Genomic DNA, 11680 nt, shown 5'->3' on the forward strand with positions numbered 1-11680 from the left:
GGTTATTGTGATTGTGGCTTAAAATTATTGTTATCTTTGTTCCTTAGTTAACAATCTTCCGCTGTAGTCTCTCTTTGGAGAGTATGAGATCCCTAAGCCTTGTTCCGAGAGGAGTAATACTGGGAGGCGAACCATAGAGTCAATTACTAATTAATTGATTTCCACGGAGCGTTACACGACTTCCTTTGGCGACAGTGCTGGGGGTAAGGGAGGGGATGTTCCAAATTTTTTTTTGTTTTTTGTTTTTTTTCTGGCCAAGTTTTAAATTTTTTAATAAAGTAAAAAATTATTTTTTAACGGACGTGGCAAAACTACATACATGGCATTAAACATTTTAATACCTCATAAACATGTTTTAGATGATTTTGAATGGAAAGAGTGAAGTAGAAAACTCGAAAAACTTAAAAGGGTTATAACTCATATTCAAAAGCCGAGCAAATAAATTGAAATTTCACAATTGCTTAAGAATTAAATTTATATTTTACATAAAAAATTTTTTTGACCATTTCCAAATGTCAAAAACTTGCATAATCTTAATTTTTTTTTTTTTTTTTTTTTTTTAAAAAAAAAAAAACAAACAAACAAACAAAGCATAAGTAGAAGGTCGATTTCTTTTCTTTTTCTTCTTCTTCTTTTAATTTTTTTTTTCTACCATCTACAATGAGAAAATTAGAGTTTGTTAAGCAGCAGATAGAAGTTAGTCTCACAAACTGACTCATCGTCAATTAGTATATGCTGTGCAAACTATTTATAGACCAGAAGGCTAAAATTTTCTAGCCATCTTGTGTGCAATGTTGAGGCCTCTATGGGCTGAATTGAAATGATTTACTTTTTTAGGTACATAAAAAAAAAAAAATGGCATTGTAGTATGAAAAATAAGTAGTTTTAACCGAGCTCAAGAGAAAAACAATGGAATAGCCGAGTGAAGCACTTTCCATTTACTATATTATTTACTAATACAACAATATTGTATAATGCTTACTCCCATCTATCTTGGATGATTGTGTGTTTAAAAACTTGTTACATACAACATCAACACAGCTGCTAAAGAAAAAGTTGAAAAACTGGTAAAGAGAATTAAGAGCTGGCTTTCTTATGGGTGCCTCTGAGCTATACATTTGAGTAGTTGATTTACATTTTTATGGATGGCAATGGGATACGCTTGCGGTATTCTGCAAGAGCCCACAATGGGTATATATTTCTGTATGCTGCATAGTGTAACATACAGTTCTTCATGAAGACCCCAGTGATTTCCTGTATATATGAGAAAGAGTGATGAAATCTCTGCATACAAATCTCTGTGTAGTGCATTTGTGAAAGAGAGGTACCTGTTGAGGAAAATCGCCATCTTCCAGCTGAGAATTAATTATCAGCTTTGCTGCACGGTGAAGAGGTGTGGGGTCTCTTTCAGCCTATTACAGATGCAATTTTCACATCAGAATATGCCAGAAAAGCATGTGAGAGAAGAGAAACAAACAATACTAGATTTTTAAACCAGGAACTCTCACCTGTCCAGCATGAATGAGACCCATCATTGCCCATGCAGTGTGTACCAAATTTGATCGGTTTCCTTCAAGAGCTACATATTGCTATATAAATAAGCAAGCACAGAGAGTTAACAATTTTATTATCTCCCATCTGCAAAATCTTAGAAAGACTTTTCTTTCACCAATTGATCCAAAAATATTCTTAAACTGTTGTCAATCATGTTGAGAGTAAAAGATAATTAATGATGTTGGGAAATAAAGATGAAAAACAAAAATTAAGAATTATGTGTTAAAAAGTAGATTACCTTGTTTGGGCATGAGAGATAGCTCTCTCCCCATCCACCATTATCTCTTTGTGCTCTCAGCAGAAAATCAACAGCTCTACGTATAGTTGGACAATTGTTGTAAGTCTTGCCAGCTGCAGTCAATCCTCCAATTGCAAACCATGTACCGTATGTGAAGCAAACTCCCCAATTCCCATACCTGTGGAAATGCAAAATTAATATAAAAAGTAAAAACAGAACGTCTTTTGAAACATTTCTAATAAAAAACCAGTGGAGGAACATACCATGAACCATCAGGCATTTGTATGTCTTGAAGGAACTGAGCAGCATTTTTTATGAAATTTTCTATCTCTTTCTTCCGGTACCCAGGGTATAACTTCTTAAATAAAACTAAAGCTTGGATTGCTGATGCAGTACACTCAACATACTCATGCTCAATGACAATGTCAGCAAAGAATTCTGTGGGATTAAGCAGCTGATGCAAACAAAATTTCATTAAGGGTGAGTTTTGAAGTATTGTCATAAGCATATTTCAAGGTCACTTCAATATGTTAAGGTACTTACTTCCAACCACTCTTGGGCTCCTGCTGGTTCCCAGGCAGCTAAACCACCATTTTTACTCTGCATTAAGTCATACAATAGAGCTTATTGATATGAACACAGTGAAACGCTTGTGAAATAAACGATCCTGCAGGTTTTCCAAACATTTGTACATAAAAATACAAAGCTTGTGAAAGTTAATCCTTACCTGTAGAGAAAGTAGGACATTTACAGAATCATAAAATCGCTCAGGTTCCATTTTCTCTCCAACAATTTCTGGTGGCATCATGGAGAAAAGCAAGCAACACTGAAATAGAGGAGAATTTGGTGAGGAACCCATTAATTATGGAGAGGGTGCAAACACTTTAGCCCCTTGACGCATTTAAACAAAGTTAATTACCTTCAAACCTTCTGCAGTGCAATCAGAAACTTGCCATCCATGATCTTGATCAGAGAAAGTCCATGATCCTTTAGAAATGTGACGGTACATGCTTTCAAAGTCTCCAGAAGGGTTGTCCTTGACCTTTACAATTATTCAAGATAAAATGGAATAATTAGTCCAAATGAACAAGGGATAGTATTCATTTTTTAAGCAAAAAGGTAGATTTGATGATTGTGGTGAAGAGATGCTTTTAGAATTGAAAATCAAACCTGAGATTTCTTTATGAAGTCGTGCCCTCTTGCAAGTGTAGGCCCAATTTCATCAGTGAGATTACTAGCAAGTAAAGCTTGAACAGCGAAACCAGTATCCCACTCTTGACTTCCAAAACTCTGCATACAAATTACATCATTTAATTTATATTCTAACACTCCCCCTCATGCATGGACTCCAACTCTCTCCTTAATGAGTGAGATCCAACACATAAAATATTTAACTGAAACGAAAGGTGAATTGATGGAGACAAAATTCGAATACAAGACCTTTGCTCTGATATCATATTAAATCATCACCATTTATCCTAAAAGACTATTAGGACTTACAGACTTGAAGCTAGAAACCAAGAGCTTCGGGTTTATACTTGGTTTATACTTAAATTTGAATAGTTATATTTACAAAACCAACCCTAGAAAAAAATTTATTTTAGGGAACCTCTTCATTCAAATGTTCAACAGAGAGGTTGTACAATTGGTTCTGCAGAATATGCATACTGACCTGCATTTTGATTCCATCTTCAGCAACCCATATGTAATCAGGGATCCTAGCAATATGCTTCTTGAAATAATCCCCATTTGGATCTTCAGCCCAACAAGCAAGCATACATAGGACCTGTTCAATGCAAATAGATTTAGCAGTAGTGTTATATAGCCCAAATAAATGTTGATCTCCATTGCTTCCCTTGATTATTGTATGATAACATTACCTTTTCTACGCATCCAATGGTGATGTATCGACTGTTCTCGTCTTCATAATGAATGTGCTTCATTGTTACTTGAAGAGCTTTTTCTCTGACCAACTTGTTAAAGGGCCAACGAGTGAGAAGAGGCTCAGTAAATATGTATAGACTATCCCAGAGCAGATCTTGTATCGAAGGATGGGGATAGTAGATATCCTCCTGAAAAAAAATATATATATATAGTTTTGCTTAATCAATGCATGCGTTCGAAGACTAATATTGAAAAACATATATATCTAGCAATGAGCAAGTATCAAACATGAGGAACAGATTAAGATAAACTCACTTTTGCACATAAATGACGCACTTGCTTCCAATTAACTTGGTTGTAAGGTTGCGTGTAGAGTTCCTCCCTCAATTGAAGAATGAGAGGTGTGATTGGGCCTACAAACCTTTTCCCATAGAGGTATGACATGGGCATGTACACCATGCGACAGTAGCACCACATTTTGGCTGCATTTTAGGGGAAAGGCAAGCAATTAATAAGCAATAAGTACCAAGTTCAATTATCAAAGAGATCAAATAAAGTAAAATGTCTCTACTTCATTATACTTCCGTCTTTCGGAAGAATAATGAAGTAGTATTCGATCACTTGGCCTTATGAAGAATGAGGTCCAAAGTTCGACCTCCTTGAGTGCAAACAAATTTTTAAGGTCACGCTCACGAACGAAAGCTTGAGCTTTGCTCAAGCATTGAGGGGATACTTTGCACGATGTTCTGAGGATCTAGTTGTGGCGAAACCCCAGATACCCTGATTACCTTAGAAAAAAATAACATAGTAGTAGCAAGCATATATATGTACATACCTGGATGCATGGGAAGAAATGAAGGAAGGATCCAAAATTCTGGAGGCATTGGGTTGCTTCCAATCCAGTCAAACACACCAAGTATCTACAACAAAGGGAAATTGCATTCTAGAGTTAATTATCAGCAAATATAGTCATCATGCATAGTGAATTGGCTGTGAAAGCAATATGACTAGATTTTAATTTATGTGATATATGATATATGTTAATATTTATGAAACAAGGTGATACCGAAAGCCAGGTCTTTCCCCAAGAAGGCATGTGTGTGACGCCACCATGATCAAGAATCCACTTTCGGCCTCTTGCACAAGCATTGTCCTCACCACCATCGGCTCCTTCTCCGAGTATACGCATACAAATGTAGCTTAGAGCCGTGCAAAACATGGTGCTGTGCCCCTCTATGTGTAATCCCCACCCACCATCTTCATTCTATGTACAATATCTCAAATATTCAAACCATGCTTACGTGTTAAACACGTAAAAAAATAAAATAAAAAATAAAAAATTTAAGAGAAAAAAAAAATCATAATTCGAAGAATATGCACCTGATGATAGTATATGTATCGAAGAATTTCTTTTTGATACTCAGCAGGGAACACAGTATTAAGATGTCCTGTAATGTACAAACACATTACCTGCAATTTTTTTAGGGTTAAAAAGAATTAATACAATTAGCAGTTGCATCAAGATGAAAACCAAAACATGTTATATTGTTGATGATCTGGGGTGGTATCACAAAAAGTTCCATGATGCATGCTTTTTACGTAAATATCTCAAAATAGTCTGTTTTAATTATGTGACAATAAAAAAGAAGAAGGATAATAATTATGAGTCTCACCAAGGGGGGAAGAAAAAACAATGGGCCAGCATTTTCAGCAGGCCAATGGCCATCACTTGCTTGCAAGGCCGAAAAGAAATGGACGGCCCTTTTCAATGAATCTGTGGCCTTTTCATATGTGATTTCCTCTCCATCTTCCACCTTTACCGGGGGAATTGTTTGTTTGAAGTTTTTCTCTTTGAGAAACTGCAATCATTTTAACAAAGAAATTAGCATATATACATTATAGTAAACAATTTATGATATACATAAAAAAAAATAAAATAAAAAAAAAGGCACGAGGAACTCGTGGGGGGCATATTGTCACTTACCACCTTCCACGGTTTTTGGTCAAGTCGCCCAATTACCTTTTTTCTTTTCCTTTTTAAAAAGTGTCCCCACCATTAACATAAATTCCATCTGAGAACCTATTCATATTGGTTTTTGAATTTTGACCTGCAACCCCATTACTTCTGTTCCTCGTGCCTCTCTTCTTTCTTTCTTTTTTTCTTTTATATATATATTTCAACCCATGGACAGAATTCACAGAACTAGTATTCTAGAAGGGAAACAAAATTTAAAAGAACTCATTTTAGGGGTAAAAAATAAAATGTGGAGGCTCTATTTAATAAAAAAAGAAACATAATCATAATAATATTAGCAATTTTCTTTTCTTAAAAGATGTATAGGCGCCATGGGGTGTATTTGCCAAATGACTTGAAAAATGAAGTAAACTGGAACTGTAACATATTTGATTGACGTGAAAAAAAAAATGATAAAAAGTAATAAAAAGTAATTAATGTGATATAAAAAATAAAATTGTTAAGATTAATTTTAAGAAAAATAATTGATTTTTTTTTTTTTTTTTTGAGTTATTTTGCAAACCAACCCAATATTATGTGACCACCTTTCCTCGTTCTACACATGTATCATTATTTGATTTGACGGATGTTGTTTTGTCTGTCGCAAATTATATATGCACCATATATATATATATATATATATATATATATATATAAGGTCAAAGACAACAATGGATTTAGTGGTGTAAGAATGTGGTGACATATAAAATATTATATAAAATGGGTTTTTGAATCTGTGGTATCATTCCCTATAAATAAAAAATCTCCGGTATGAGACAACAGTGGATTTAGGTGGTGTAACAATCTCCTGACATATATAAATATTAATATATAGAATATTGGAGTATAATTCCCTATACCTGCACTGCAGTGTGCAGGCCAGGGGAGGGTTTTAATTATCTAGAAATGTTAGAGTTTATTCTCTTAATTATTTCTCAACCATCTTCATACATATTTCTTTTAAATTTATCATTAAATATGGAAAACTCACATGACCTACAAAACAAATAATAAATTTAAATTTATTTAAATAAAAAATATATAATTAAAAGAATAAAACCTAACATTTAACCTCGGATAAAAACTACATAACTGTATTATTTCCCCGACATACATGTGGTAAATTACAAAGCTCTGAAATATGAAACCTGTGGTGTGTCTTTTAGTGCATATCATGTCATGTCATGGTTGTCATCTTTCCTTTAAAAAATACAGAAATTCTTAAATATTATTATACTCGTGAAGAAATTCTTTCTTCCTCCACTAAGACTAGCAAAACAGAGTTTCTAGAGGGACAGAGACCCAAAAAAAAAAAAAAAAAATCAATAAAAGTAAGAAAAATGAGATTTTGGATTTAAGACCAAGCACAAAGGCTTCAAAACCTTCAAAAATTAAGGGCAGAAATGAAAACGATGAAAAAATAATAATAGTTTTGAAGTCAACCATGACGGTACAGATTTTGAATGCCATGGCCGGAAAGTTGTTTTTAGTGCCGAGGAAACAATGAAAAATGCTATTTAACCGATTATTATTATATTATTATTATTATTATATAATTAGAGCAATATTATAGTAAAAATTAGTCATTAATTTTTTTAAAAAAATGTTATTTAATAGACTGCTATATATATACGACTGTCATACAATTAAGATGATGTGACAGTGAAAATTTGACATTGATTTTTTTTTTTAGAAGTTCTTGTTAATTCAAATATTGTCAGTTATAACAAAGTTATATAACAGTTTACTAAATAATATTACACTTAGAGAATGTTTGGATTGTGTTTGAGAAATAGAGCTTTTAAGTTAAAAACTGCTCAAAAGTGTGTTTTGACCCTTTCTGGACCCTTAAAAGTGATTTTCAATTTTTTTTACAAATATGTTTTTTTTTTTTTTTCAAACAAACTTTTGAGTGTTAAATCCATTTTTAAACCTTCAAATACATATCCAAACAAGCCCTTATGATTGTTGAACCAAAGCCTGATTTTTAGTGTCACCTCATCTTAATGTTAAAAGACAAGTAAATATATATGGTTGGTCGGAAATGATGGAGAAAGATGGGGAAGGAGGGTACCTGCATTCGCCAAAGGAGATCACCGCTAGGTTTAACCTGATAGCGGTTGTTGTAGAAATTGAGACGAGCTTCTTCAACCTCAGCACGCTCTTCAGGAGAACCAGCGTGAGGGTCAAACTCCCATGTCTGCCTCCCAACGAAGTTATTTGTAGAGTAGATGTAAGGGTCATCGCCACCCTCTGCTATCTTCAGTCTCCACATTCTTCCTTTATCCTTTCTTTCAATCAACTTCTCTCTTCTCTTCTCTGACAATCTGATAATACATATATATATATATATATATATATAGAGAGAGAGAGAGAGAGAGAGAGAGAGAGAGAGAGAGAAAAGAAGAAGAAGAAGAAGAGGAAGAAGAAGAAGGGAGTAGCTAGCTAGCTATGAGATATGAGATATTGTGGCGGTGGGGGTGGCGGAGTCTGTGTGCAACGAAGTTTGTGAGAGATGATGAGATTTCCTCGGATGCAGATGGTGAGTAATGGGAGGGGCAGGGCTTAATTAAAGGAAGGAGGAGTTTCCAATTGTGATATGTGAAAAGACTCATGCCAACCTTTTAAATAGAGATGAAGGCATATATGATTATGGTTGTGACATTTTCCTTTCATACTTATCTCCATCTCTCTCTCTCTCTCTCTCTCAATCTCGAACATTTTATGTCAAACCAAAATATGGAATTTACCAATTTCATTATATTACGTTTTTAGACAAAACTACAGATAAGAGTTTAAGGTGGTTTGAGAACATAGGAAAATTAATCTTTAAAAAAAAAAATGCTAATTTTTTAACTGCATTTTAAAAAAATCACGTTTTTATTAATTGTCGTTATTTTTTCAAACAATACGTTTTGAAATTGATAAACCAAATGAACGCTAAGAATGAAATAGCTATTTCAAACCACATTAAAATGAGGATCACCTGTGGAGAAGACAATCCACATTTAAAAAAAAAAAAAAAAATGCTCACAAAAATATATATATAAAAAAATGTAAGATATATATGCTGTGACTAAAGAACTGATCACATGTAATATGATATAACAAAATTAGGTCTTATGCATCTCTTTTTGGTTTGAGCTAGATCTTTACTTGAGAAAATGATCTTTTTCATTTCAAATGAAATGGGAGGGGCAAAATTGTTTAAGGGACCGGCTCGAAATGGAGAGGATCCTATTACCTTTACTCGCCCTAGATTCATAAAGTTGATTGATATATATAACTCACTCGTTTTTTTAATAATTCCATCACTTGCATATATGCAGATGAATTAATTTGACATGGGGAATGTGTTCATACTGTCATCTCCACTTATTGACCCCCTTTTGGTTAACTTTTAGACTCAGAGCAAGCATTCTCAATTTAGCTCAGCCTTTTCCTTTTTTTCTTTTTTTTTTTTTTTTCTTTCAAAGAAAATAAATAAATTAATAAACAAATTAAAATTATAACCTCAATTGCCATAAAAACTCTCCTTTCTGCCTCAACTTCTCCATGCATATGTATTCTCTATTAAATTAAGAAATCATGCCTTAATTTGCTAAAATTTTCAGGCACTTCCTCTGGGTCATGCAAATGACGTACACCGTTTATTTTCACACTTTACAAATAGTTGTGAAGAAAACGCCGTGAAAACGCCAAATTGAATGAAGACGCCATGCCGTACGTCGTCATTGTGAAGAACTCAAATTAACGACCGTCAATATTGTTCACACAATCTTTCTTTGGATAAATGTCTGGTTCAATTTTTTTCACTCATTACCAAAGTTCTGAAAGAATTTGAAACAGTGAAAATTTTATTTACTCCCTCAATGTATTATAAGCCGGTTTTACAATCATAAGTTTGAAGTATGGATCGATTTTTGTTCTCATATTTTAGTCCCATTTAATTCCATCTATCCCTTATAATTTTCGGTTAAATTTTTACGGAGGACACCAAAAGGTTTTGAAGTATACTTAGGACTCTAGACCTTATCAATCATCCACTATATGTTACAAACTCTTCTACTACAAGTCATTTACATCGATCTCACCGGCCTAACTCCTCATTATTACTATAACTCTTGGCTTTTGTTTAGTCTTTTGACCTTTTTTTATCCTTCAAGAATTTGGTTCTAATAGTTAATTTGGGTCTCACTTATTAAAAAAAAAAAAAAAAAAAGTTTAAACTCACACGCGAGGAAGAGTATTAAGATATTAGATTAAATGATTAAATTTATTTTTTCTATAAACTTAACTTTTTAATTAGGGTAAGTCCTTAAGGGGTACCTCCATCAGTTAGGGATCACGCCTCATGAAGCGGAGGTTATGCACTAGTTCGAATCCTTCTTCTCCCTTTCCCTCCCCTTGTACGAACATGTCAAAAAAAAAAAAAAAAACTTTTAAGATAAATGGTAATTTAGTAAGACTTTAGATCTTATTAAGACTTATTAACAAGTACACTTATTAAGACCTTAGACATTAACAATTCTCCATACAGTTTACAAACTCTTCCACTTCAAGTGATTTATATCTCATCTAAAACAAACTTCTCATTGTTACTCTAACTCTTATGACTTTTGTGTAGTCTTTTGACTCTCTTGTTCTCCAAGAATTTTGTTCTAATAGCTTGAACCAAGTATATATGTGAAATTTTTCCATTTATTATAAGTTATTATTCTTTGAATTCGTGTGAGTTGCGCGTATCATTTCAAACTTTCCCAAAAAGTCCTAAATGACTATGTACTGTTATCCTTTATAAAATTAGAACCTATAAGACTTTCTGACTCCGTTCTTTCTTGTAGTTATACATTACTTGTATGAATGCTGCAATGTGGACACCAGAAAATGAAGACCTCAAAGATCCAAATCAATATCTTCAAAATATGAAATGCATGGCCTGAAATCTTAATAGGAAGGGGAGTTAGCAAGGGTAGGTCATATATTACACAGTAATTAACAAGAACAAGAGGGTCCCCCGAAAGCTTTATATAAACTCAAAAGTCAATGTCCATACTCCCCACACCGACGTAGACTTCAATTTTGGCTCTAACTTTCACTCTTTTACACCTAATTAACAAAGAAAAAATCAAACTTATTTTTTAGAGGAAGAGGAAAAACAAGACTTTCACTTTGGTGGTTTTCTGCTGTTGACTTATCTTTACATTACGAGTCAATTTATTTATTTTTTAAAATTTTTTTGTGCTATTGACCTTTTTTTTTTCTTTTTTTTTTTTTTGTGGCCAAGCTTCATCTTGTTCTATACATATATATGGTGCTCTTATTTGATTTAAATTCTTTTTAGGATTAATTAGAAAAAAAATATATCATTTTAGGATTTCTTAACATTCACAAGAGACAAAACAAAACACAACTATCATATCATGCAATTTGCGCAAATCAGTTACACGTTAGCATCCTCAGTACGTAAGCTGTTTCATGCATGTTACAGTTGGCCTATTATTATTATTATTATTAAAAAAAAAAAAAAGAGAGAGAGACAAAAATTAGATCTTACACTAAATGATAAAATGAGAATCTTGGTTAGTCTAATATTATACAAACAAGGCACCCATTTCCGTAAGAGAAATGATAAAGGTACAACTTTGGCCCAACTTTTATCTTATGTGATCATTTAAAATAAAAACTAAAAAAAATTTCTGAAGCAATAACATCCTATGTCATCCTTTTTTATTTGGTATTTTTTTTTAAAAAAAAAAATTATATTTTTCTTCAAAAAAAAATGGTCATTATTCTGAAGAAAAAGACCATTTAAAAAAAAAATACCAAATAAAAAAAGGAAAATGCTAAAGGCCCAACTATTTTGCCCAACTTGGGGCCAACTTTTGCCTTATTTTTTAATTTAAAAAATAACAAAATAAAAAATAAAAAAAGTTTCTGAAGAAATAATTTTTATTTTTATTTTTTATTTTATTTTAAAAAATATATAT

The 11680-nt window shown here is 32.8% G+C and overlaps 1 protein-coding gene across 1 annotated transcript; it reads right to left on the reverse strand.

Moving 5' to 3' along the window:
• Window positions 1–898: 898 nt before the first annotated feature.
• On the reverse strand, window positions 899–7997 carry LOC132186675 (beta-amyrin synthase). Its single transcript, XM_059600677.2, has 17 exons — window positions 7765–7997; window positions 5350–5535; window positions 5057–5146; window positions 4743–4940; window positions 4512–4596; window positions 3992–4158; window positions 3673–3864; window positions 3465–3578; window positions 2963–3082; window positions 2712–2834; window positions 2520–2618; window positions 2336–2392; window positions 2056–2246; window positions 1793–1970; window positions 1509–1589; window positions 1329–1412; window positions 899–1254 (listed from the first exon to the last, which is right to left on the reverse strand). The coding sequence occupies exons 1-17, from the start codon at window positions 7963–7965 to the stop codon at window positions 1132–1134; spliced, it is 2289 nt and encodes a 762-aa protein (XP_059456660.2). The 5' UTR covers window positions 7966–7997; the 3' UTR covers window positions 899–1131.
• Between the last annotated feature and the right edge of the window lie 3683 nt (window positions 7998–11680).

Source organism: Corylus avellana, chromosome 6, assembly GCF_965113065.1.
Source record: "Corylus avellana chromosome 6, dhCorAvel1.hap1.2, whole genome shotgun sequence".
Taxonomy (NCBI): Eukaryota; Viridiplantae; Streptophyta; class Magnoliopsida; order Fagales; family Betulaceae; genus Corylus; species Corylus avellana.

What these genes read in the sequence shown, in the direction of transcription:
- LOC132186675 (XM_059600677.2), bottom strand. Translation starts at nt 7,965, where the DNA reads ATGTGGAGACTGAAGATAGCAGAGGGTGGCGATGACCCTTACATCTAC. An exon ending in TGTTTTTTCTTCCCCCCTTG is followed by an intron (nt 5,147 to 5,349) that starts GTGAGACTCATA and finishes AAAAAATTGCAG; the next exon opens with GTAATGTGTTTGTACATTAC. An exon ending in CAAATGCCTGATGGTTCATG is followed by an intron (nt 1,971 to 2,055) that starts GTATGTTCCTCC and finishes GCATTTCCACAG; the next exon opens with GTATGGGAATTGGGGAGTTT.